The sequence below is a fragment of the Rhinolophus hipposideros genome (assembly GCF_964194185.1).
Source record: "Rhinolophus hipposideros genome assembly, chromosome: 9".
Taxonomy (NCBI): domain Eukaryota; kingdom Metazoa; phylum Chordata; class Mammalia; order Chiroptera; family Rhinolophidae; genus Rhinolophus; species Rhinolophus hipposideros.
In genome coordinates this window covers 24020867-24046890 of record NC_138055.1, presented here as the reverse complement: position 1 = coordinate 24046890, position 26024 = coordinate 24020867, and the positions used below count along the sequence as shown (strand labels likewise).

The window sequence follows — 26024 nt, the reverse complement described above, 5'->3', positions numbered from 1 at the left end:
GAAATCTGATGTAGAGCGTGGGATGCCCTTTTAGCTGATCTTCCATCTCCTGAACAACCTCTCCCCCTCCAACTTCCACTCTGCCTTTTGCAGGGTAAGCGACCTTCTCCCCTGAGTGAAAATGTTAGGGAACTAAAGGATGGGGCCATCCTGGGAACTGGACGACTTCTGAGAACTGGAGGACGAGCATGGGAACAAGGCCAGGACCATGACAAGGAAAACCAGCACTTTGCCTTGGTAGAGAACTAGGCTGTGCGCGGCCCCAGCGCTGAGCTCACCAGGGATCTAGTGATAGTCCGCGTCCTCTCACCCCTTCTTTCCCTGGGAGACTGGAAAGGTGCATTTTCTTTGACTCCACCCTAAACTACCAATTCTGGAACTGAGAGCTTTCTTGGGCTTTCCTTTTGTCTTATGTGTTTTTTGTATATTAAAGGAAGTAGTTTTAAATGATGTTAAGTGTTATACCTAAAGCTTGTACTAGGTCCTCCGTATATAAAAGGCAGCCTGGGGAGCTTATGTGCCCTGGCCTGAGTGCCCCGTACTACTACCTCCAAACCTCTTATATGCATCTTCCTTAAATTCTGGTGTTCCCCAGGGCTCTGTCCTTGGCTCTTTCCTCTCACTCTTCCTAGGTGTTCACTTCTGGGGATTAGCTACTAACTACCTATATTCTGGTAACTTCCAGGTCTCTCTATCTAATGCTGACTTTTATCCAGCTGCCCCACAGGCACTTCAACGTCAGTTTGTCTAAAGTTGAATTTGTGATCTCCCCCCAAAAGTTTATTTCTCATCCCCTTTTCTTTATCCCTGTGAATAACAGCATTATCCACCCAGTTGCCCAAACCCAAACCTTGGCCATCATTTTGAATCCTTCCCTCTTAATATTCCATACCTATGCACTTGGTCACTAAATCCTAGTGATTCTTTATCTTTAATCTCTTCCTCATCCCTCCCCTTTGTCCTATTGCTCTTATAAGTCTTGCCACCTGCCTCCTACCTGTTTCCTTCCATTCCCTTCTGTCTCCCCTCCCTCCATTTCATCAACCTACACTACTGCTAGGGCCGTCTTTCTGAGAAGCATAGCTGATCAAATTACTACTCTGCTCAAACTTTTTAATGGTTCCCATTGCCCTTAGGATCAATTCTAGACTGCAGCCTGGTATTCAAGGCCTTTTATAATCTGATTCCTTTTCAACATGACCCTCTTGTACAAACACACACATACGCACCATAGGCAGGCTGTAGTGAACTGCTGTGCACATGCTCCCAGCCACGTGGTGGATACCTTCTCTCCTGACCCAGCTCAGGTCTTCTCCACAAGGCTTGGGCTTCTGCCTCCACTCTACTTTCTGCCCACAAGCTGTCTGGTACCCAACCTTTATCACTGCGCCTATAATACTTTATTACTAAAGTGGGAAATGAATCCTTTTGGAACAGAAGTAGGATGGAAGCCAAACATCACAGATATACCAGGGATATTTATTTTATTGCAGGTGCTTTAGGAGAGAAAAAGAAGGTAGAAAAAGGAGAAAGCATGAAGGAGAAGGGGGCCAGGACTTTGGTGGTGCCAGAGCCATAGTCACGGGGCTATACCCTGGGCCACCCCAAGTCTGGACAAAGGTAGTAGTTCTAAGGGAGGAATCCTAGGGCCTAGGGCCTTATACTGGAAGACTACTGGGCCTGCCAAGGGCTGGGAGGGGTCAGCTGTCCTTCTCTTTATGGGAGAAGCTGTTAGGACTATGGAGAGGGGAGGCAATGGGAGGAGATGGGGCCATTCTCTGCCCCTATGTCCCTGATGCTGCCTCCCAAAGGCACAACCCCCATGTTCCCCACTGTCCTCAAAGGAGAAAGCTTACTGGGAATGGCAGAGGAGCTAGGGTGTAGAGGAGAAAGCCTTTAAAGGAATTTTAAAGAAATTGGGCATGGGAGGAGGCAGCTGAGTGTCTTCATGGCCTCCAGCCTCCTCAGTTCCAGATTTTGAGGAAGCTGTCCCAGGAACCAGTGGCCACCGCCATCCCATCAGCTGTGACCCCCAGGCAGCTGACCCTGTTGTCATGGCCAGAGAGGATGCCTGAGGAAAAGGGAGAGGAGTCAGCCTGTCTCCTTGTGCTGATTTGGCAGGAAGCGTGTGTGCACACACAGGAATCCTAGGTAAGGTAGCAGGGCTTGACTCTGCAGCCCCTGGTGGAGACTGGAAGACTAAAAGAGGATTAGCCCTAAGCAATGGTGTTCTCTTGAGGCCAATCTCTCTGTCAACAACATGAAGTGGGGAGGGAGGGAAAGGTTGGAAATGTCCGTGTGCTATGAGAACAGCAGGGAGCACCTTGATGAGTGCTGGAAAATGGGGATGGTAACCCCGTCACGTTGTTCCTTTGCTTCCAAATGAAGAGACTGAGCCCAAAAAGAAGTGACTTGCGCAAGGGCACTCAGAAAGGAAGCCACAAAATTAGAATTTGGATCCTGACTCTAGCCTGTGTTAACTTCATTCAGCACCTGGCCTCTCCCAAGAGAAGAGGCCACACTATCTGATTCAACTTCACACCAGGCTGGTCCTAGATAAGCCCCTAGGCTGGGGTCAGGGCCTCAGGTAATTCTGCATGTTGATTCTATTCATTGCCTAGTTCCATGAGCCTGCCCTTTCCTTCAGCAGATGCCCCTGAAAGCCAGACCTGACTGAACATTCAAGGTCCTCAGATCTGGAGATAACCTGCGGGAGCTCCTTTGGCATCGGGTGGGAGAGAAGTACACCTTAGAGCAACTTTTCTTTGAGAGAAGATGGTCCTACACTGAGAACCAAGAGGGACTGGATTCTAGGGGTAGAGCTCAGAGGTATCTAGTAATTAGGGAACGGCAATAAGAGGATCCCCACAAGGGGAGCTGGCCGGAGGGTCCTTTCAGTTGAGGTGACAGTAGAGGGGTGCTGGCCCTTACCCACACGCTCGCCCTTCATGGAGTCCCAGACATTGCAGTTGAAGTCATCATAGCCTGCGAAGAGCAGGCGGCCGCTGAGAGAGAAGGCCACAGACGTGATGCCACAGATGATGCTGTCGTGGGAGTAGGCAGTCAGCTCCTGGTCTGCCCGCAGGTCAAACAGACGGCAGGACGCATCGTCCGAGCCAGTGCAGATGGCCTCTCCATTGGGGAAGAACTGAGGGCACAGGTGGCAAGAGGGTCAGGACTCAGACCTGGGCAGCTGCTGCCTCACCTGCCTTCTGCCTGGCTCTTGCCCTGGTAGCGCCAGGGCAGGCAGTTTTGCTGAGCCCTCCCTGCCTGACCCTTCCCTGGCCTGCAGTGGGAAATGGCTGCAGCATCACTCTGCAGGGCTGACATTTATCATGCATCAGCTGCACACCGGTGGCTCCCCTATACCCTTCGCTTGCTCCTCATGACAGTGTTACCGGCATACATTATTCCCACAAGGCTGAGGGAGGGCAGACAGCTTGCTCAGAGTCACGTGGCCAGAAAGGCGGAGGTTGTCCCAGACTCTTCCAACTACAGTCGGCTGGATCAGAGTGTGTAGGAGCAGGGCCACGTACAAATGCATAACCTGAATCTCATCACGAGGAAATGTCAGATCAACTCAAATACAAAGTCGACAGAAAATTGGTTTGTACTCTTCAAAAATGTCAATGTCATAAAAGACAAAGAATGGTAGGAAAACAGTTCCAGTTTAAAGGAAATCAAGATGTGGCCAAAAAATGCAATACATGTTCCTGGCAGAAAAAAAAACCACACAAAACACACTGCTATTAAGGACACTTTTGAGATAGTTGGTGAGATGTGAATATAAACTGTAGACTATAGTACTGTGTCAATATTAAATTTCCTGGTTTTAAGAATTACACTGTAGGGGCAGCCAGATGGCTCAGTTGGTTACAGCGCGAGCTCTGAACACCAGGATTGCCGGTTCGATTCCCACATGGGCCAGTGAGCTGCACCCTCCACAACTAGATTGAAGATAACAAGCTGCTGCTGAGCTGCCGGAGGGGTGGCCGGGTGGCCGATGACTCATTTGGTTAGAGTGCAAGCTCTCAACAAGGTTGCCAGTTTAATTTCTGCATGGGATGGTGGGCTGTGCCCCCTGCAACTAAAATTGAAAATGGTGACTGGACTTAGAGCTGAACTGTGCCCTCTACAACTAGATTGAAGGACCACTACTTGGAGTTGATGGGCCCTGGAAAAACACACTGTTCCCCAATATTCCCCAATAAAAATATTTAAAAAAAAAAAAAAACAGAAAACATTGAGATCTTTAAAAAAAATTACACTGTAGCTATGTAAGAGAATAGCCTTATTTTTAGGAAATATACACTTAAGTATTTAAGGGGTAAAGTGTCATGATGTCTGCAATTTACTCTCAAAAGACCCAAGGAAAAAAATATCAACAAAATGTATATCTACATCGAAGTGTATGTGTTTAGCCATCCCTCCATACATCTAGCCATCCCTCCATCCCTCCCTCTACAGAGAAAGAATGATAAAGCAAATGTGATAAAACGTTAATAGTGAATGGGTAAAGGGTAGATGGGAATCTTTTCGTTACTCTAACAACTTTTCTGTTAGGTGAAATTATTTCAAAGTGGAAAGTTAAGAAGAAATGGGTGGAGAGCTCTGGGAGAGGTAAAGGATGTGTGTGTTGGAGGGTGGGGTGAGATGGTCCTGGGAGTTAGAACACAGAGGGGACTCACACAGATAGCATTGATGTCCGACTCATGGCCAGTGAAAGTCTGCCTGCAGGTCCCCTCCCGCACATCCCAGAGCTTGGCGCTGGCATCACAGGCCCCCGAAATGAAGAATTTGAAGTCAGGAGACACAGCCAGGCTCATGCAGTCCCCCGTGTGTCCCACAAACACAGTCTTCTGCTGCCCGGTCTCAATATCCCACAGAGCACTGCCGGATGAGGAGAGGCTGTCACACAGAAAGGCCAGGACAGAACTGCCTCTGGAGCCCAGCACCCAGCACTCACCACGTGGTGTCCCCTGAGCTGGTCACAATGTTGTTGTCGTCTAGGAAGCGGCAGCAGGAGAGATAACCTGGGGGTGGTTAGGACAGTGCCCTCATTGCCGAGGCACAACCGACCAGGCCAGGGGCTTCCCAGGGCCCCTCGGAACAGAATTGGAAGAAAGGGTTTCTCACCTGTGTGAGCAGAGAGCTCCCTGCTGACCTTGACATTGCCCTCACGGGATTTGAGGCTGTAGATGGAACACATGTTGTCCAGCCCCCCACATGCCACAAAGTTCCCTGACGGGGCATAGGCACAGGTCATAACCCAGGAGGAGCGCAGCGGGATGGCATGCACCTGCAGGAGGGCAGGGTGGGCAGAGGAAGGACCTGGGCTGAGCTCCCAAGTGGGGAGGGCAGGTGGACAGGCATAAAGCCCCCAAGGAAGGACGGGATGATGGGGGGATGGAGGCAGGGCTGGTACCTTATTGGTGGAGTAGGTGTCCCACACAATCAGCTTCCCATCTTGCGAGGCACTTACCAGCAGCCTAGGAAGAGGACACCCCATGTCACCCAAGCCTCTCCTTCCTGCTGCCCCTCCCCTCCGGGCACCTCTCAAGCCTCACTTGGAATCAGTGGCCCAGTGCATGGCATAGATCTTGGCCAGGTGTCCCCTTAATGTCCGCCGCGTCCGCATCTGGACTCGTCCCACGACCTCTAGGCCAGATACCAGCTGCCAAAAAGGGGGCATTAGAAATCAGGTGAGCATGGTACATGCCCAGAGGTCAGTGTCCCAGCCACCAATCTGTACAAGTTTCAGTTCCATGCCAGGCTGAAAGGCCCCAGCCTTAGAGAAATAAGTCCCTGCCCTGGAGTGGCTTAGGTTGATGTGGGAGACAGCCACATGCATGGCCAGTGGCACGTTGTTAAGTGTTTAACAACCACCTCTCCAATGGGGAATGAGGGAGAATGGAGAGAGGAGGGAGGGTGATTTCTATGCTGTAATTCTCCCACCATAACCAATTTCAAGATGCCAACGTAGTCAGCGAACACGAACTTGGGAAGAGATTCATTCAATCATTCCAACACCCTAGGAGCCTGCAATTTACTCTCTGCCGCATGGCCAATTCTTTAACTTGGTACCTAAGGTATCACCATGACCTTGAAGTCCTGAAATTTGTGATCCTATGTGCCTTAAACTCTATCCAGCTTCTAGACTTAGGCTGAGGCTCCAGGACCAATAGACTTCACTTGCCATTTCCCTGCTTTGTTATATTGGACAAGTTACAAATTATTCTCTGAGCCTATTTTCTCATCTATCAAATGTTTATAGCACCTACCTTATAGGGTTGTCATTAAAATTAAATGGAATTATGTATTTAAGCAACTTAGCCCCAATGTCTAGCTCATGGTGTTAGGAAATGCTTACTCTTATTACTAGATATTTAATGCCATCTAAGATGCCACCAACACTAAGAAGCACCATTCTTCTATGTATCACTAAGAAAAATGCTGCCAATTTTCATTGTAAGACATCATCTAGTGTTTGATGCATCTTGATTTCAGAAATGTCAAAATATGAAAAAATGTGCATCTCAGAATTAATGAAGTACAGCATTAGACAAGTAGTAACTGTAGGGTCTCTAGGGCTTAGTGATTTACACCCTGCGAGGTGAGAGGGTGTAATCACTCTTGTTTTACAGACAAGGATAAAGACAGCATCTTGTCCTTAACTGCCAGTATGGTGCCTCCAATATGGTGCCTGGTCCAGAAAAGGTCTCACTGTTTGTTGAAATAATGCCATTCCTCATTCTAAGGACATGCTGTACTAAAGCTTGGGCTGGTCAGGGAGCTCCCCTCCCCTCCTCTCCCCTCAGACCCTGCCTCGGGGCACAGGAGTCTCACCTCTGCCAGAGTAATGTCAGCACAGGCTTTCCTGGCATCCTGGGGGAAAAGCAGACATCAGGATAGGGAAGGAAGGTGGCGGGTTCATGGGCCTCTGAGGCAGGTGGGCTTGGGGCTGTGCAATTTGGGGACATCTCAAATATGAGATCCAATTTCAGAAAGTCTCTGGTCACTTCCAGGTCAGGGGTCTCTAAGGTGTCACTCAAGAGCAAACCCAGCCTCCTTCCCCCCAGGCCACACTTCCTCATGTCCCCAGTTCCAAGTTTTCTGGGGTCCCCAGAGGAAAGGTTCTGGGGTTACTGCAATCTGCTTCTTGAGCTGCTCCGCTTCCTGCCGCAGCTGCTCCATCTCCCCCATGGCTGACAGGTTGAGGGGTAGTTCCAGCTCCTGCCAGGAACATGAGATAGATGTAGGGGGCTCCCCAGCAGGCCATGCTTCTGTCCTTCACACCCCGCATCACACTTGCCATGAGGGCTGGAGCTCACTCCAAGCAACAGGGAAATGACTAGGTGGACTGCACCGCCCCCCCCACTAGCCCCTCCAAGTTTGGTGTCCTGTGCAGCCAGCCCCAGCGCTGCCCGAGCCCTCCCTGCAGACCCCAACCCCAGAACACGGAACCAGGCCAGCTCCCTCTTACTTGGACTTTGACTGGACCTCTCACAGGTTTCCAGCTCTGATTCCCAGGCGTCTCCTCACTCCCTCAGCTGCGAGGCCAGCCTGTCACCTGCCCCGGCTCTGCTGCCAGAGGAGCTGGCCTGGCCTGGCCCCACTCTGGGGAGGGCGGGGGAGAGGGCACTGACAGGGAAGGGTAGGACCAATGAAATCAGCTGGCAGGGGAGGGGGAAGGGGACAGGGAGAGAGGTGTGTGGCTTCCAGAGACTTGGGCCCAGCCTGGGGGAGGGGAAGGAGCAGGAGTGTGGGGCTATAGAGAAGCAGCCCCCAACAAGCCCTAGGAGAAGGAGGGGTAGAAGGGGTGCTTCCCTGCTAGGTCTCTCTGCAGGCAGAGAAGAGCCTCAGGCCCCATGGGATTAGAACAAAGCTGTGAGGATTAAGGGTTGGGGTTTGGGAGCCATAGCCACTATAGCTGCAGCACCCCCTCAGGCCCCGGCCCCCACCAATGGCGATGATCTTGGCGGTCAGGGCTTACCTAGCAACCGGTCCAATAGCCAGAATAGGAGGGTGAGAGACGGCCCATAGTCAATACCCAAAACTGTCCCTTAGCTCAGGATGGTGGGGGAAGAGGGTTCTGGTGAATACAGGGAGATTAGAAGAGACTGATCTGGATAATCCTTCTTCCCAACAAACCCCAACCAGCTGCCCCCGGGTCTGATCCTGGGAGAGGGGGGAACGGAGGGAGGGGAGGTACGGGCCTGCCCCTACCCTGGATGGAGAAAGCACTGTAAGTGGCGGGCAACCCAATCTCCCGCTCCCATTTGGGCTTTGGCCCACTTCTTGCCCCCATGACTCACGGAGTCCTGCTGGAGCTGTGAAGGCAGGAATCAGAAGGCTCAGGCTGCCCTAAGTCTTGGCCAAGCTCAGAGGGAAGATAGGGCTTAGAGTTGGAGGCCCAAGGAGCAGCTGTCAGGGGTTTGGGTTCATTTGCATGAGGGGAGCAGGTGGCTGAGATTTCCCTGACAAATCACAGGCTCCAGTGGCCCTGCCTCTGGGAGGCCAGAAGACACCTGTCTCCTCCCAGGCCAGCCATAGCCACTCCCACCTCCAACCGCCACAGAAACGGACACACTTGACAGGCCCTGGCTGAGGGATCTTCTCATCCTTTATTGACAGGCTGGGAGAAGGCAGTGGGGTTATTATTCTTCCCTCATCCTCCTCATTTGAAGCAGTCAGATCCTACCCCCTGCCATTTCTTTCCAGGGAGGCATCATGTCTTCTGTCAGTCCTAGGGCCAGAGGTCCATCAGCTGGGGCCAAGCCTGGCTCCCCAGACCTGGTGAGCTCTAGGCTGGTCTGTGCAGTGTCCTCTGAGACCAGGTTTGGATGGCCCTTGTGATCCCCAAAATAGTAGGGATACAGGGACAGAGAGCTCACTGTTCTGCTTCTGTCACATGGGAGCTTCTTGTGGGCCCTGGCATCAAGGCAGCCCTTTATAAGTCAAGTGGCCACATCCCCAAGGAGCTGGCTAGCCCCTCACAGCTCCTCTCGGACCCGAGGCGGTTTCTCAGATTTGTCCTGGACCCGCTGAAGTCTGTGGCTGGGAGGCTCTGGGGAAGGGTCTCTGCTGGGCATTTCTTTCTCCTCTTCCTCGTCCTCCTTTTCCTCTGGCTCCTGCAGCAGCTCTTTGGCTTCTGTCCACTCCTGGGAGGTGGGAGGTCGGTCTGGCCCAATACCCTGCATCCACCCTGCCCCAAGGACCCTCCCTGAGTCATCTCAGCTCCTGCCCCTCACCCATCAGCCTGCCCACGCTTCACACACTAGGAGAGACATCACTTCCTATTCCTGCTCCTCCTCACCTGCTCCTTGTGCTCAGATGCCCATGTGTGCCACAATGCCAGGGCACAGCGCCGGCCCCGCGTCACGGCCCACACACCATGGGGATTCTCCCCACCAGAGCTGAAGGCCACAAGGCGCCCGCAGCGAGGACGAACCTGAGCCTAAGGGATGAGGGCAGGTTCAGCTCTAAGGACAGACCCTCAGAGAACTTGGCCCTGACTGTCAGAACAGGATGGGGCAGGGGGCACTGAAAGGTCAGCTCTCTTGTCCATCATTTCCCACTCCTTAATTCAGGGACCATCTTGGGGGAAATAGGAAATTGGCCTCCATTTGGGAAACACAAATGCCAGACTGAAGACAGAAGATTTAGAGCCAAAGGGAGAAGGTGCCTCCATCAAGGGTTTTCTGTTGGTTCCACTCCCCACCCCAACCCCATGCCTTGACTTTTCCTGTCTATCCTTTGAACTGGGTGTAAAGCAATCTAAGGAAATGAGCTCAGGACCAGACTCTCGATACTGGGGATAAGGATCTTGGGCACAGTTTTCTACCCCAAGTAGGGCTTGGGTTATAGGTAGCTGATGGTGATAAGCAGAGAAGGAGGAGTTGGTTAAGACAGAGCAATAGACAATGAGAAATCACTGCTCCTCTCCTCCTACCCAATTCTAACCCCTAATTTCTACCTGGAATAGGGACTTTGGGTCCTGTGCTCACCCACCCTTTTTTAGGAGATGAGGCAAACACTGAAGGCAGGGTCTGGAGGGGCCACTTTGAGATCTCCTAGTCAACCTCTGCTAGGAGAGCCCCTGAACAAGCGATGGAGAGGGCTGGGGAGGCCAGGAAAGGAAAGGGTTAAGGTGGCCCCAGCCATTTCCCTGCATTTGCCTCTGGGAACCTTCTGTTTTGAATCCTGAGCCTACAGCTGGACTCCTTGTCCCAACCCCTACCCCACCCCACCCCCCACTTACCCTGACAGTAAGGGCGTTGGGCTCTGTGAAGAACAAGTCTCCACCCTGGAAGTCATCGTTGAGGTAGAGGAGTCCACTGGGAGAAGAAGACAGGAGGCAGTAAGATCCCAACCCAGGCCCACCTACCTGACCTCTGGAGGGGCTGCCCACCTATAATCTCGATAGGTATAGGCTGGGGGCTCCCGCCAGCACTCTCCGGTGTCAGGGTCCAGGATGCAATTGTCGGCATGCACTGGATGACTCAGGTCCATGCGCTGCTCTTGCTCCCCTAGGAAGCAAAGCGTCCTGGTGAATGCCTCTGTGCCCCCATGCCCACCCACCACCATCCACACCCACGCTGCAGCTCGGGAGTCACAGCTGGGCAGAGAGGCCAGGCCTCCACCTGGGAAAGGGAGTCAGAGTCTCTCAGGAGTGAGGATGACTCCACACAGTTTGGGGATGCTGAGGGTGTGCAGTACCCCATAGGGGCCCGAGGTTGGGGAGGAGCAGTAGGGGCTTGACGGCTACCTTCGATGGCACTTCGGCACACCAGGTGGGTGAAAGAGAGATGCAGGGGCCTTTCCGGGGAGAAGTAGGCCTGAGTCAAGGTCCGCACACGTTCGCTCACCTCCAGAAGCAGCTTAGCGCCCTGAGCGCCCACAGCCCCAGCCCGGGCCAACTGTAGGCAGTGGAATGAAGGGCAAGAGAGGAGGGAGGCAATGGAAGGGTGAGTTTGGAGTCTCTCAGCAGCCAGTTCTGTCCATCAGTCCCAACTGGCTCCATGACAATATCCCAGGCCCTCAGGTCTCAGAACAACCCCCTCCTCAACCCTGGGCAGAGCACTCAAGGACTCTCAATCCTAGGAGAGCCCCTCCACAGAAGCCCAAGCCCAGGTATCCAGCCTCCTGCGTGCCCTCTTCTTCATCAGACCAGGCCATGGGTGCCTCCTCTCTCACCTGTGCAGCCTTGAGCACCGTGAGCCCATCGAAGTGTTCGTGGGGGGTGTGAGGGGAGCGGCGGCCCCGATAGCCAGACCTGGCTCCAGCCTCAGCTGCATCCTAAATAGGGAGGGAGTTGACTGTAGCCTTTGGCCCTGGGCTGTCTCCCACCTCACTGCCCACAGGGTTACAAGACCTTCCCTCCAACCCTCCCATTTCCTGGAACAGAGTTCTCTGGTGGCTCCTTTTCATGAGCTACTGCCCTTCCTCAGAGAATGACTATCTTCATGTCTATATTGTCACTCTCTGGTAAAGATATGGAATCCCACTTGCTGAGGGGCCTGTGTACAGAACTCTGGAGAATGTTCTACAGTGGGGAAAGAACCTCTGAGGGTATAAGGACAGCAGGAAAAGGGGTGCAGGAAGGGCTTGATCATTCATCACTGATGAGCCAAGAATAGAGGAGTCCTTCTGGAAACAGGACCCCAGCAGGAAGTTTGATAGGCCAGGTCCAACTGAGGTAGGTATCTCTCTCTGACATCTTCCCACTTGACACACTCTTGGAGAATGTGAGAACCCTTGATGCATTGTCCTAATAACACAACCACCTACACGACCGTTATCACCCGGGGCTCTCCTGGTATTTGGATGTGCCTGTCCTGACACCTATTCTTCTGTCTGCTTTTTGAAACTCAGTTAAAGTATCACTACTTAGTTACCCCATATATAAACCTCATCTGTGAGAGGCCACCATGTGACCCAAGCCATCTAAACTTCTATTCTTGTATTAATTCATTCAATAAATTTGTACTGAGCACCTACTATGTTCCAGGCACTGTTCTAGGCACTAGGGACAAAACTGTGAACATGAAAAGGTCCCTGCTTTGATGGGGTTTATATTTTCAGATAATACATAAACAAACCGTGAGCCCATCGAAGTGTTCATCGAACCAGATCAATTCAGATAAGTGTCATGAAAAAAATAAAAACAGGGCTACAACCTTGAGAACGCCCAGGCAAGGGCTAGAGGACAGCTAATTGACGAGGTGACAATCTGAGTTGAAATCAAATGATATAAAAGAGCCACTTAAATATCTGAGAGAAAAAAATGTTCCAGCCAGTAGAAACAGCACGTGCAAAGGTCCTGAGGCCAGAATGAGTTTAATAAAGGTCTGATACTTGGGAGTTACCCTTGATGCAATTCTTTCATAATCTTCCACACAGATTTAGTTCTTAACTTCTCCACCTTTGATTTTCTAAATATTTCTCACCTGTCCCCCTCTCTTCACTTCCTTGAAATAAGGACACTTTTGCATCACCCCAGGGTCTCCCCCTTACTTTCCTCTCTCATTGTATTCTCCACATTACCACTAGAGGGATCTACCAGTCGTACAGTATGCTGTACAGTATGCTGGTGACTCCAGACTCTACACTTGGAGGTTCTACAGGAACACGAAAGTCAACCCCTCCTAAATCCTTCAATAAGCCGTCCACCATCTACAAATAAAGTCCAAACTCCTTGGTAGGGTACAGAAGGCCCTTCACCATCTCTCCTGTGCCTCTACTTCTGGGTCTCTGTCCTATATCACCTCTGGATAACATACAGCCTGATGATAATAGTGACAGCTAATACTGAGCACTTTCTATACTCTTCTAAGACCTAATTATGCTCTAATTCATTTAATCCTCACAATGACCCTATGACAAAACCACTGTATTTAGCCCATTTTATAGATGAGGAAACTAGGCTCAGAGATGTCAAAAAACATTGCCCAAGGTCACACAGGTAGTCATTGGTAGGGCTGACCCATGCTCTTAACCCCTGTGCTCCACTACAATTCCCAGAATATCCTCATAGCCTGCCTCTCCTCCCCTTCTCTGCCTGGTTAACTCATCCTTAAGATTGACCTCAAATGCTACCCCCCACCCAAAACTTCGAGGACTTTGCATTTTGGAGCTTCTATTTGGAGGAGGACATACTTCTTTTATCAAACTTACTACCCACTCTAATAATGTGTCTCCACATCTGATTCCTTCTTTCTACAGTGAGTTCCCAAATGCAGGATCTGTGTTCATCTACCTCTCCCTGAAATCTAGACGCTTCGAGTATACAGCAGGTACTCAAACAGTGTGTGTTCAAGGAACACTAGCCTAGAATGAGGACTGAAGCTTCATAAAATGGCAGACTCAACCTGGTGAATATGGATCATTCAACCCCAAACTAGGATGGGACGTAATGGATGGGAAAAGAAGCCTGTGTGTCCGCTGAGCCATCCACCAGCCAATAATGAAACTCCAAAGAATCCTCACCTGCATACTCACACTTCTTTTTATGTCTTTATGATTTTTTTTGTTTTGTCCTTCCTGTAAATTTCTAGCAAAATTCCTTTGTGAAGAATGTCCACCCCACACCCTCTAAGTTGAGAGAAAAAGGAATTTGCCCACAGCAGTAAGGCAGTGGTAAGTCCCCTCTGGAGAATCAGAGAGGGCAGTCCAGGCCAAGAGCAAGGGAGCAGGCAGCTGTGCCTAAGGGTCCCTTACTAGCCAACTATGCCACTTAACTCATCGGTCTTCTTACCTTGGCTAGCTGCAGCAGCACCCCACACTCAGCTGGGGTGAGCAGACCATCCAGCACTGCTCGCTCAGACCCATTCAGCTGTCTCGCATCCTGGGTCAGGGTTACTCCCTCCAGGAGGAGGACATCTGCAGGGGAAGGGGCAAGTCCGAGGGGATTGAGGGCCCCTAAATGAAGGCCCAGCAGTAGCCCCAGCTATCAGGCCCTGTCTCCTGCTCTCCCAGGAACTTACCCTTCCAGTCAGTCAAGGGCTTCGGCTGTGGAGGCTCCTGGTCCCAAGGCCGCTGCTCTTGATCCTCTCTCAGGGGTGAGAGAAATGCTCAGTGGATGCACTGACCAGTCCAGATTCATCTTCCCCAGCCCAGCCTCCCAGGACCCTGTCTGTCACCTTCCAGCTCAGGCCCTTCCCACCACAGGCATCTCCTACCTGAGCTTTTCTCTAAGCCTCTCCGGGATGAAAGCTGTTGGGGTCCAGGGATCCTGAACAGTCAAGAAAAGCACCATCACCCACTAAGTCCAGCCCTAAACCCTGACGTTAGACTAAACTACCACATTAAGGTTCTCCTATTTCCACAGGGCAAGGTAGAGGTGGCAAAACCCCTGGGAGCTGGACCAAACTCTGTAATAATATAACAACAACAAAACAAAAACAACTCACGGAGCACTATTTGACAGGTGCTATTCTTAGCACTTTATGCATAGAAGTGGGATGGAAAGAAGTGGAGTTACTCACAGGATCCTTGAAGCTGGTCCCCAGGTGCTCCATGGCATAGTAGAGTTGTCTCTTCTCCCCCAGGGATCGAAGGACATATTGCCGGATGTCCTGAGGTGGGGTGGACAGCAGGTGGTAAGACAAAGAGAAGTTAAGTGGGGCAGGGAAGTAAAGGCTGAAGGACAGCAGGGTAGCCCCAGATTCTGGAGAACAGTCTACACGCCGCTGAAACACTTCACTGCGCCTCCCTCTCCATTCAACTTTCCTCCCTCAGCAGCTTCAAGTAATCTGGGCTCAAAGTGGAGGAGGAGTGTGTGCACAGGGTAGAAGCAGGTAGGGGTGAGTTTCAGGGAACAGGGATAGACTGGTGCGTGAACTAAGAAGTCCAGTCTGAAGTGGGGAGCAGGGGGTGGAGACAAGTCAATACTGGACTTGGGGTTGCCTCTGGTGACCACCGTGTTCCCCCGAAAATAAAACCTAGCCAGACAATCAGCTCTAATGAGTCTTTTGGAGCAAAAATTAATATAAGACCCGGTATTATCATATCATATATCATATCATATCATATCATATCATATCATATCATAGACCTGCTCTTATTTTATAGTAATATATTAATATATTATATTAAATTTAAAAATCTTATATTAATTTTTGTTCCTAAAGATGCATTAGAGTTCATTGTCCAGCTAGGTCTTATTTTTGGGGAAACACAGTAGAGTGTTTAAGCCAGAATGGGGGGCAGGATCCAGGTTACTGCAGATATATTTTTTTATTTAGGGCTACCTCACAGGCTAAGTGTGTGGGGGGGTTTACCTCTCTTGGCCCAATGCCAGGTCTTGGCTCCCCCAGCTGGGCCTGGTACTGGTTCAGAGCTTCTTTGGCTGCCTCATCCTCCGGGTAGAACAACAGGACACTCAGGACATTTTCCATAGCCTGGGACAAATTCCCCACTGGAGATAGAGCAATAGGGTAGGATGGGGCACACAGACCGAGAACAGCCATGTTCCCTGGGCAGAGGCAGTGATGACAGGTAGGACAGAGGCAGAGCCAGAAAAGGTTTTCTCCCAATGGCAACCAACTCCAAAGACCCCATCCTCCTGGCAAACGTGCTCCTCCAGTGTTTCTTTCTACAGCTTCCTCAAACATACATGAGCTGAATGGGCAGAGTTCAAAGAGGAGGTAGAGGAGAGAAAACAAAGGAAAGTGAGAAGCAGCAAAGACAGAGGAGCCCTGTGACCCATCTCCTGAGCTTTCCACAATGATGCCACAGGAAAGCAAGTTAGAGTCCTCTGGAAGTGATGGTCCCCTTGAAGCCCTAACCAACAATAGATCCGGAGACAGATGGGAGGGATGGAGAGACAGGGCTCAAGATACCATTAGAAACAAAACTTCACTTTCCATGTTTCCAACCCATCACCCCCCCCAGATCTGACCCTTCCCCAACTGACCCTGAGCATGGGCCTCATGCAGCCGCCTCAGCTGGCTGGGAAGGAAGTCAGGGACAGGGAAGCTGCGTCCAGGCCTTGTAGCTGTGTCTCCTACACAGCGCTGCCGGCACTGCAGGACCCGAATCCAGTGCCCTGCAGAGGACACACATGAGCCATTCAGCTTGTCATGCTCCTCCCCCTGGCACCAGGAACCAGCCAACCTCCCAGCTCCTTACCTGCAATGGCCTCATAGAGGCCCCCCTGGTTCCCAGTTCCTTCCTCCTCCTCTTCGTCTCTTTGCTGCTCCTCAGGCCCCTCACAGCCAGCCCGGCAGCTCTCCATCTGGGCCAGGCTCTCCTTCAGGGCTTCCTCGAGCCTGGGCAGTGCCAGTCCTGCCTCCTGGCGCCCCAGTAGTTCCAGACCCGAGTCATAGGCTGCCTGTTGGAGAGGAGAGTGGTCAGTCACCTGAGATCCTGGGGGAGGGGTTGCCAAACAAGACTGGGAGATGAAAAGAGGAGGAAGGGTGTTAGCCTTATTTGGGGCATGGACTCCAGGTCCCACTTCACTTTGGGGAAGACAGGAGCGGGCCTCAGAATCAGAATGGTAGAGCATGGGAATTCAGTGCTCCTCAGGAAGAAAACTAAGTCCCAGAGAAGGACTCTCCATCCAGGGTCACTGAGGACAGTAACCATATCTCCTGATGCCCAAGATACACAGGGCCACAGTCCAGGAAGTCCTGTGTATCCTGCTAGTGAATGGCTGGGGGTGGGGCAGGGGTCGTGCTGAGGGTCTCACCCAGTGTGGGGGTGTCTCCAGGTCCCGGAAGCTCTGCTGCCGAATCCCAGACATCCGTCTATACTTAGCCATGTCCTCCCGCATCTGCAGGTGCTTGGGGTTTGCTATAAAGAAGGTGTGAGCTGCAGCTGCTGCCAGGTCCAACTTCTTCAGCTGAGAAGCAGGAAAGAAGAGGAAGTCAATGCCCTGAGGTGATGGCACTGACTTCCTCTGTCAGACTTCTGCCCCTCCCCAGCCTCCCCACCTGAGACACACACCTGGGACTGCCCCAGGGCCTTCTGGAAGACTTGTCAGTCTGAACTGCCCACCTCCCAACCTCCAGAGCCCCTAGACACCACTATATTGGGACTCTCAGGAGTCTGGCAGCTAAGGAAAGGGGGTCTGAAGACTTTGCAGTCAGTGGGATATGGGCAGAGGAGCCTCAGTTTGAGAGACAAGGTGGAAGTGATAACTAAGTGAGGTGGTATGTGGGGGAGACCTGAGTGACCAGCAAAACCCGCAGGTCTCTAGGACCCTGAGCTTAGGTGAGCGACCAGCACCCACCGCACACACACAGCCACGTAGACAACAGCTACCGTCCTAGTAGCTGCGCAGTGTCCACTGTCCTCCCACCCCACTCCCTGACACCCGGCTCTCCGCCTGACCCCACTGCTCTTAACTTCCCTAAGCTCGGTGCTGCCCCAAGCAAAGGTTCACTGAACTCCTTCTCCACACTTCCCGTCTAGCAGTGGGCTTCACCTCTACCCCCTCCGCTTCATCCCAAGGAAGTCACAGTAAGACCGACTAAGATTTCAGGCCCCTTCCCTCCATTTTCGATCTACTTCCACCCCGCTTCACGACCCACCTCCGCCCCATTCCAACTTTGCTCGAACTCTCCCTTAGGCTGTCCTTTTGCGACTTCAGTGGATACTGGATGCAATTTTGGAAGGACCTACTCATAGGGAGAGGTCCGTTGACCGCCCCTCCACAGCCCTACCCGAGCCCGGGCGCTGGCATCCCGCCCTCTCCTGGGGAGCGCAAGTAGGACAGCGACGTGGGTCGGAGCAAACCCCGCAATCGGCCCCGGCGGCTGGCGCACCTGGTAGTAGGCCCTCTGCAGGTAGTTGTAGGGCTCCCGGCCGCGGAAGGCGTCCCGCAGCGCGCTCCCCACGCGGAGCCGCGCCGCGCCCCCGGGGCCCAGCCTCCGCGCGGCGCAGTGGCTCAAACATTCCGCGCGGCGCAGCGCTGCGCGGAGTAACAGCGGCTCCCAGGCCCCGGGCGCCAGGCGGGGCCGGGAATCAGGCCCTGGAACGTCGAGGGGCGCGGCGGGGAGAGCGGCCCCCGGCTCCGCGGTACAACGCACCCCGCAGTCCCGCCGCATGCGGCCCAGCTCAGCCTGGCTCCGCAGCGCCTCCCGCAGCAGCGCCACCGCCGACGCCCAGGCCCCCGCCGCGTAGGCGCGCAGTCCGTCAGCGTAGAGCAAGTCGGGGGCCTGGGGGTATGCTCCCGGGGAGAGCGCGGCCAGGCCAGGGGGCTCCGGAGTGCCGGGGGGAGGCAACAGCAGCAGGAGCAGCAGCAAGTGCAGGAGCCGGAGCATTGTGCCCGAACCGCCGGCGGCTGCCGAAGGGAAATGAGGGAGCAGAGAGGGAGAGAGGAAAGGGGGCAGGGAGAGGGAGGAGAAAGGAAGGAGAGATGAAGAGGAGGAAGGACAGGAAGGGAGAAGGAATGAATGAGCGGGGCCAAAGAGAGCTGATGGGGCCGAGACCCAACCCTACGAGAGGCCAATATGAGAGAAAAGTCGGGAGCCTGGCAGAAAGTGGAGAAAGAAGTCTGTAAAACAACTGCTGTAGTGTGGGACAAGAAACAGAGCAAGAAACAGACCGCGGACTGAGGGGGGCAAAGGCCTGCACTGGAGCGGGCCTGGTGCTTTAGAGGACAGTGTGAGGAGCCTCCGCGGACCCTTGACTCCAGCCCCTGGGAGTCACCACTGTGGTTGTGTTCCCTTTCACTCTTGGGACCAGGAATAGGATTGTGGATGCTTTCTCTCTCTCTCTCTCTCTCTCTCTCTCTCTCTCTCTCTCTCTCTCTCTCTCTCTCCTCCCTCCCTCCCTCCCTCCCTCCCTCCCTCCCTCCCTCCCTCCCTCTCTCTCTCTCTCTCTCTCTCTCTCTCTCTCTCTCTCGGCAAAAGAGCTTTAGAATGCATCATAGAGGAGGGTAAACTCCAGGCCGGTGACACCAAATAAGGCCCAAACCCTTTCCTGCCCAGAAAGTGGGCCCAACACGGATTTGGGGGAAGGAGGAGAGCTGTGGTGTGGGGGACAGAATAAAACTACCTCCACATGGTGGGCTCTGCGTCCTGCAACTAAGATTGCACACTGCTGAGCTGCTTGAGCTGAGCGGCTGCTGAGCTCCCGGATGGCTCAGTTGGATGGCTCAGCTGGTTAGAACGTGTTCTCTCAACCACAAGGTTGCTGGGTCAACTCCTGCAAGGGATGGTGGGCTGTGCCCCCCTGCAACTAATAATGGCAACTGGACCTGGAGCTGAGCTGCACACTCCACAACTAAGATTGAAAGGACAACTTGACTTGGAAAAAGCCCTGGAAATACACACTGTTCCCCAATAAAGTCCTGTTCCCGTTCCCCAATAAAATCTTTAAAAAAAAAAAAAAACTACCTCCACAAATCCTAACAAAGATCCTTCATACCCCAAACCAGCAAACTCAAGTGACTCCCAATGCCCCCCAGCATAAGAGGCCGTTATAAGCCCTTCTCTGTGTATGTCTGCATGTTTGACTTTGTCTTTCTCTGTGGGCATTTCTGTGCCTCTGTTCACTATCCCTGCTGTATTTTGTCCTCTATGAGCCACTCCACCGCCACCCCCCACCCCCCACAAAACTCTGATCATACCCTTTTGCCACTATAGTACACTGGACACAGAGGTTTCCATGGTAATACTTCAGACTTTAATACATTTTACTAGGGGTGATGGAAGGTAAGTAGGGCATCTGGTCACTTGGGTAAGAGACAGCAGGGGATCCAGGGTCCCAGGGCCCCAGATCCAGCGCCGATCTCCCCAGATTCTGGAGGCAGCTGCCCTAGGCTCAGGGCCAGAATGAGGTGTTACCCATCCAGGCCCCTTCCTCTAAGTCCAGTAGTCCCACTTGGGCTCACAGGGTCAGCTGGGGGAAGATGGGGTTACCTGGGCCCCAGGACCCTCCCCAAGCTCTTGTACTCCCCTCACCTCCTGTCAGGGAGCAGCGTCTCCCTGCACTTAGTCCCAAAGGAAGTCCAATGGGTCTGCTATCAGGGGATCCAAGGGAGAGTCGGCGGGGCGAGAAGCCCAGTGGCCTGAGCCTCCGAGGAGAGGGCCCTGGTGAGGCAGTTGGAGAAGGCAGAGGTGTCTCATCAATGAAGGTGGTGATTTCCTCCCGGAAGAAGCCAGGACCCCGTGGGGGCCCCCCACCTGATCCCAGAATCCCACCCTCCAGGAATTGTCGAAGGCTGGCTAGCCCTCCACCTTCAGCCTCATCAACTTCCTCATCCTCCAGCCTTTGTCTTTGTCCCAGATACTCAGGAGGACCTCCCAGGGCCCGACTTTGGGCAGGGAGGACCCGGATATCATCAGAGGATGACCACTTATGCAGGAAGGAGGTTGGTGCTCGAGGAGTAGAGAAGATGTTGGTCTCATCATGGGACAGACGCCGAGACAGAGGGACCTGGGGAGAGAAGTAGAGGTAGACCCAGAGGTGCTGCAGGGACAAAAGGAGTAGAGGCAGGGACCAAAGTGGGGACCCTGCCAGATGGCTCGACCCCCTTAAACTTCTGTAAAACATCCTCTGATGGGCAAACCTGGTTCCCAGAAGTCTGAAAAGGAGCCTCTCTTACCATGCCTTTCTTTCCTGTATCCCTTACGTGCTCTGTAGGCCAGGGCTAGGGAATGCGGTGTTGGGATGGCTAACAGAGACTGGAGAAGAGTAATGAGGGGATACCCTAGGAGGTAGTCCCATACCTGTAAGTAGTGGACCCTCTCAAGAGGGGGAAAGAGCATGTGCCTTCCAGGCAGCAGTTTCACCTGGGTGGGGTCCCCTGGTCCTGTGGCTCCATTAGCATCAAATCGAACTTTGCACATTCGGCCATCTGCATAGTCATCACAGCCCCCATCTGGGAGAGAAAAGGGGCAGAGTGGTTACAAGCAAGGAACGCCCACCCTCTCCACCCCCCTTTAAAAACTCCTGCCCCCTTTATAAGTTCCCTGAAGAATCCTTCTGTTCCCACTAGTCTGTAAGCTCCAAAAGGAAAATGAGAGTGGCTAGTGTCTGTTGTGTCCAATGCTGAATCCCTAGTGCGTCATACACAGACACATTTACTGAAAGTCTTTTCCACCCCCCACCCCCACTCCTACCCCAACCCAGCCAAGAGCTGTCCCTATAGCTGAGGTCTCTCTCAGAAAGGTTAGCCTCCCCTTAGTTCCACAGCCTTCCTTTATGGTTGTGTTAGGCTGGACTGTTGTGCTGGGCACCAGGTAGTGTAGGCTTCCAGAGGGGAACAGTCACCCGGTGGAAGGAGACCTCAGTGTAGAAGGAAGCGGTGGGTGCACGTCATGGTGTGTGATTAGGGATAAGGAAGCCAGGAGTTAGCCCACAGGCAGCGCAGGTTCTGTCCAGTAGGGAGCACTCCCGGGCAGCCCGTCCCCCACACAGAGAAGGGCTGGTAGAAAGGGGCAGAAAACGGAGCCGATGCCCAGGAAAGCAAAAGCTGTGTCCCCCTTCTGACCGTCGTCACCATCCTCCTCGGACATGATAGCCACGCACTGCTCCCACACGGTGCGCACATCAGCACGGTAGCGCTCACAGGACCAGATGAAGGAGGGCAGCAGCAGCGTCTGTGCCATGGAGCACCACAGCACAGCCAGCACCATCCACGGGGGAGCCGAGTCCGACTTAAGGGAGAAGAAGCTCACCACCTGGTGAGAGGACGAGGAATGGCTCCCGGTCAGTACCCAGAGCCCAGGGGGCCCACTTGAACCCAGATCCCATATCACAGTGCAGGTGGTGGGCAAGAAGTCTGGAAGGGTAGGCTGGGATCACATTGGATGATGAAAGAAGCAAAGTTGGAAGAGAAGACAGATGAACAGAAGGGAAAATATTGGCTCAGAGGAAGGTCAGGGGAGAGTACCAGAGGGAGAGGGGCAGAGGTGATATAGTAAACCTGAAGACAAGAGAAACTTAGGAATATAGACTAGATGGGGATGCAAAAAGCTGGGGTGGTGAAGTTAGCTCTCTGGGAGTGCTCGGAGATCCTGTGGTATCCAGAGGGAATTAGAGAATGAAGAGTGGAGCTCGGCAGCTAAATGATAGGTCTGGGGGGCTGAATATTGGAGCCTCAGAGTAGATGATGGAGCTGGAGGATAGGTAGTGGGGACTGAAAGACGGGTGATGGAGTTAAGTAGTGGGAACTGGAAAACATGATGAAACTGGGAGTAATGGGAACTACTGTTTCCCTGAAAATAAGAGCTAGCTGGACAATCAGCTCTAATGTGTCTTTTGGAGCAAATATTAATATAAGACCCGGTATTATATTTATTATATTATATTTATTATATTATATATATCATATTATATATATATTATATTATATTCCCGGTATTATATTATATTATAAAGACACGATCTTGTATTATATAAGACCTGGTATATTATATTATATTAATTATATTATATAAGACCGGGTCTTATATTAATTTTGGCTCCAAAAGATGTATTAGAGCTGATTGTCCAGCTAGGTCTTATTTTCGGGGAAACACGGTAGAAGATGGATGATAGAGATGGGGCTCACGAATAGAGTGGGATGGATAGAGGAGAGGAAGATGGGTGATGAAACTGCTGTATGGCTGATGGAGTTGGAGGTCAGATGATTGTGCTGGGGCCTGGTTTGGGAAGAACAGGAGGAGGACCCCAATCTCACCAAGATGGGCACCCCTGTGAGTGAGTCATAGAGAAAGACGATAGCGCTGACCAAGTTGGTGACCTGCAGGGATGTCTTGGCTGACTCGGAGCCATCCAGCGAGGACCGGCGCTTCCCTCGGGCATCTTCCACCACAATGGCTGGCACCTCAAAGGCTGGCCGGGTACCCAAACCCCCTGGCCCACTCCCCTTCACCCCACCCCCACCCCCTGCTCTCCGGGACTGCCGAGCTCTCCGGGGCCGGGCCCACAGCGTCTGGTAGAAAGTAATGGCCACACAGACCAGTCCCATGACAATGCCCCCAAGTAACAGGAGGCTGAAGCAGACACCAAAGCCCAGGCCAATCTTGGAGACTATGAACTGGCAGCCTCGGGCATAGTAGCGCTCGCCATTGTTGTGCCAGCCAATGGAGGGCAGTGTGGAGAGAATGAAGCTGACCATCCAGATGCCCATGACAGCATGCAGTGCCTGCTTCTTGGCATTGCTGAGACGGTAGTTGACGGGCCAACGCACCATCCACATGCGATGGTAGGAGAGTGAGGCAACTGTGAAGCAGGTGGCCAGGGCCAGTGTGTAGTAGGTGGACACAAAGACCTTGCAGATGCTCTCATTCCAGTCATAGTCAGAGGAAGCCTGACGCCGAAGCTGTACCACAGCGAAGGTGGTGAGCGGCACAGCCGCCATGAGTATGTGTGTGCCCGCCAGGAAGCACAGCAGCAATTCCAGTGGCTTGTGCTTCTGCTGCTTGGCAGAGATGCTGAGGATGATCCAGGCATTGGCCAGCAGGGCCAGAAGCCCACAGGCCAGCCAGGACAACGCGTTTGAGCGCAGGGAGGCCTCCTCTGCCCCTGCGCCACCCCGAGCCATCCTATCCTCAGCCCCCCACCCCCTTTGAACTCCTGGGGGTGGGGGATAGGTCTCACCCAGGAGCCCCACTCACACACACCTCCATCTTGCCCACAGTCCTTGCCCTGTAGTGAGGCCAGCCACTCCTAGGCGCACCCTACTGCTCAGCACTGCATGACTGACCCAGCTAAGGTCAGGTGTACAGGGTAGGGGAGGAGACTGGGAGTTAGCAGAGGTGGTCCTCAGCCTCCATATTGGGTGGGGCCCTTCCTGAAGTATCCCTGTAGTTGACAGGGGAGGCCAACTGGCTGCTTTCCCAACTATGAAGCTGGCTGAGGAGCTCTGGCCCCCATGCCAGGACTTGCAGGTCTCTTCTTCGTCTGGTTCTTGACCAGTCAGGGATCTTCTGGATGCCCAAAGGATGGGGAGTAAGGCTCAGCCACCTGGACAAACTGCAAGGGAGAGATGAGATGTGGAATGGAGAGGGTGAAGGTAGGGCCTACACTGGTCTACAACTGGCTTCTTGTGCTCCCCACCTCTTGGAACTGCAGAAATGACTGATTACTAGGGATCATGGGGTCATTCAGAATATTCTGCCTTAAATCAGATGGCTGCTCCACACAGATATACCCCACACAGATAAGAACTCTATTTTCCAGACCTCCAGGAAGAAGGTATTCTGACCTCCCATCTCCCATCCCTTTTCAGCCCTTTTACCTCCTTCTGGCATTCTCAAGTTTCTTCTCATATACCCTACTCAGTACTATTCAACCCCTATCTTCATGCCCCTGAATCTCTCTTCAGAGCTACTGATGGCAGACATCTGACTTGCTTCTTCTTGAGGGTTCAGAGTAGACTGGACTACGGTGTTACAGACTCTCCCCAACCTTCCAGGCTCCTGGTCCCATGGCCTTGGTGCTCAGCCCCATTTCCCCATACCTGCGTGATTGCCCTCCAGTTCACTAGGGATCTGGGAAGATGGGAGAAAGGAGGCTGGGATGAGGGGGTACTAGGAGCCTGAAGGTGGGGAAACCGTTGACACCAGAGGCATCCAGAAATGGAAAGAAGGGGAACTAGAGGGAAAGAGGAGAGTTTTAGCAGAAGAGAAAGAAAGAGGGGGCAAAGTGATAGGATCCAAAAATAAGTAAAGCCTAGAGACCTCTGGAGAGGAGGCTTTGGAGGGAAGAGGATTGAGGGGAGGGAGTAGGGAATACCAAGGCTGAGAAGAAAAGCGCAATGTTCAATAAGGTAGTGACTCCCACTGGTAGACCTCAAGTATTTCTTCCTCTGCCCCAGCCTCAGTTTCCCTCTGATGGGAGGGAGGATAGTTCAGAATTTCATGACAGCCGAGCTTCAGTAAGCTCTGGGGAGGGGGCTAAGAGGAAATCAGGTGCAACTCTGAAGAGAGTGGAGGCAGTAAGGGTGGGCATAATGGCTTTAGGGTAAATGAGAGTAAAAATGGGGCACAGCAGTGGGAGGTTTTATTTCCTGTGGAAGAACCTCAGATCCTTGCCCTCCTCAAGAGGTCCTAGTCCACCCCCCCACCTTTGTCTTCTCTCCGGAGCCCAGTACACCCTAGTTGCCATGGCAATGGCCAGCCAGAGGGAGGTGGAGGGAATTGGTCAGGAGAGCCTCCCCCACTTCCCTCCCCAACAGCCTCGGACCCCTTCCCACCCACCCTTACTCAGGCCCAGTGGTGGGCTCAGGAAGAAAGAGATGGGGAGAGAGGGAGGGAGGCAGGAAGGAAGTGAAGGACAGAGAGAAGGAGGTGAAGGGCAGAGAAAGATCAGAGGAAGGTGGGAGTGGGGATCTGGGGGAGTCCATGGCGGACAGGGGTCCCTCGCCCTTCGGGGTGAAGGGGTAAGGTCAGGAGGCTCCTCCCTCCTGCCTCCCACCAGATTCTCCAGCGCAGAAACAGCAGGTGGCTGGGGAGGAGGGGCCGGTCGGAGGGGAGAGGAGGCAACCGGGGGAAAGAGGGGATGGGACCGGGCAAGGGTCGGCTTACCTCTGGCTGCGCCCAGCACTGCCTTGGAGACCGCACTCCCGCCGCGGCTCGCGGGGCTCTCGCGGCCCGCCAGCTCCAGCTCCTCCTCCCTCCCCTCCCCCTCCCCCACTAGGGGCCTCCCTCCCTCCCCTAGGTCCCAGCCTCTACGCTCAGCCCGCCACGCACTCAGTGTTTGCCCCCAAGGGTTTCCCCAGACCCTGTCTCCCTGAGTCCTCTTTCCCGTGAGCCCCGGGTCTGGGACCGAAGCAAAGCTTTTCGGGGGAAGGGGGACGAGTGTAGGGCGGGGAACTGGACGGTGGTGACTTGCAGGAGGAGGGGCAAGGAAGACGCCGAGAGGGAGGGGGTGAGGAGGATGGAGGGGAATCCGCTTCATTGGTGAAATGGTTCGTGTCCCACCCCCACCCCATGCCGTTTTCAACACGAACACAAGCTCCAAGAGGCAGCTGGTGGTGTTGGGGACTGAAGAGCTAGCAGTTCCGGGAGGAGGAAGCATGTGTCACAGTGTGTCACTGTGTGTATCTGTGTGAGGGCTGTGTCTAG

The 26024-nt window shown here is 53.2% G+C and overlaps 2 protein-coding genes across 8 annotated transcripts; both read right to left on the bottom strand.

Annotated features, from left to right (window-relative positions):
- Positions 1–1460: 1460 nt before the first annotated feature.
- Positions 1461–7611, bottom strand: LOC308502811 (guanine nucleotide-binding protein G(I)/G(S)/G(T) subunit beta-3). Of its 2 annotated transcripts, XM_081061133.1 has the most exons (10): positions 7484–7611; positions 7147–7233; positions 6847–6885; positions 5568–5674; positions 5426–5489; positions 5137–5299; positions 4967–5033; positions 4689–4890; positions 2932–3148; positions 1461–2071 (listed from the first exon to the last, which is right to left on the bottom strand). In XM_081061133.1, the coding sequence occupies exons 2-10, from the start codon at positions 7201–7203 to the stop codon at positions 1965–1967; spliced, it is 1023 nt and encodes a 340-aa protein (XP_080917259.1). In that variant the 5' UTR covers positions 7204–7233; positions 7484–7611; the 3' UTR covers positions 1461–1964. The 2 variants fall into 2 exon arrangements, with proteins under 2 accessions (XP_080917259.1, XP_080917260.1); XM_081061134.1 differs by lacking the exons at positions 7147–7233; positions 7484–7611 and having other exon boundaries at positions 4689–4908; positions 6847–6937.
- Positions 7612–8602: 991 nt separating this feature from the next.
- On the bottom strand, positions 8603–25585 carry GPR162 (G protein-coupled receptor 162). 6 transcript variants are annotated; one of them, XR_013994093.1, is made up of 20 exons: positions 25485–25585; positions 22634–23931; positions 21443–21632; positions 20679–20830; positions 19911–20385; positions 17769–18286; positions 16691–16843; positions 16132–16333; positions 15917–16048; positions 15282–15418; positions 14487–14576; positions 14181–14233; positions 13986–14049; positions 13757–13881; positions 11197–11298; positions 10769–10919; positions 10412–10529; positions 10262–10337; positions 9317–9457; positions 8603–9161 (listed from the first exon to the last, which is right to left on the bottom strand). XR_013994093.1 is itself a non-coding variant. In XM_081061100.1 (20 exons), exons 2-20 carry the CDS (start codon positions 23498–23500, stop codon positions 8994–8996), a joined length of 3918 nt encoding a protein of 1305 aa, XP_080917226.1. In that variant the 5' UTR covers positions 23501–23931; positions 25485–25585; the 3' UTR covers positions 8603–8993. The 6 variants fall into 6 exon arrangements, 5 of the variants coding, with proteins under 5 accessions (XP_080917226.1, XP_080917228.1, XP_080917225.1 ...); XM_081061100.1 differs by having other exon boundaries at positions 13986–14053; XM_081061102.1 differs by having other exon boundaries at positions 13986–14053; positions 18033–18286.
- Between the last annotated feature and the right edge of the window lie 439 nt (positions 25586–26024).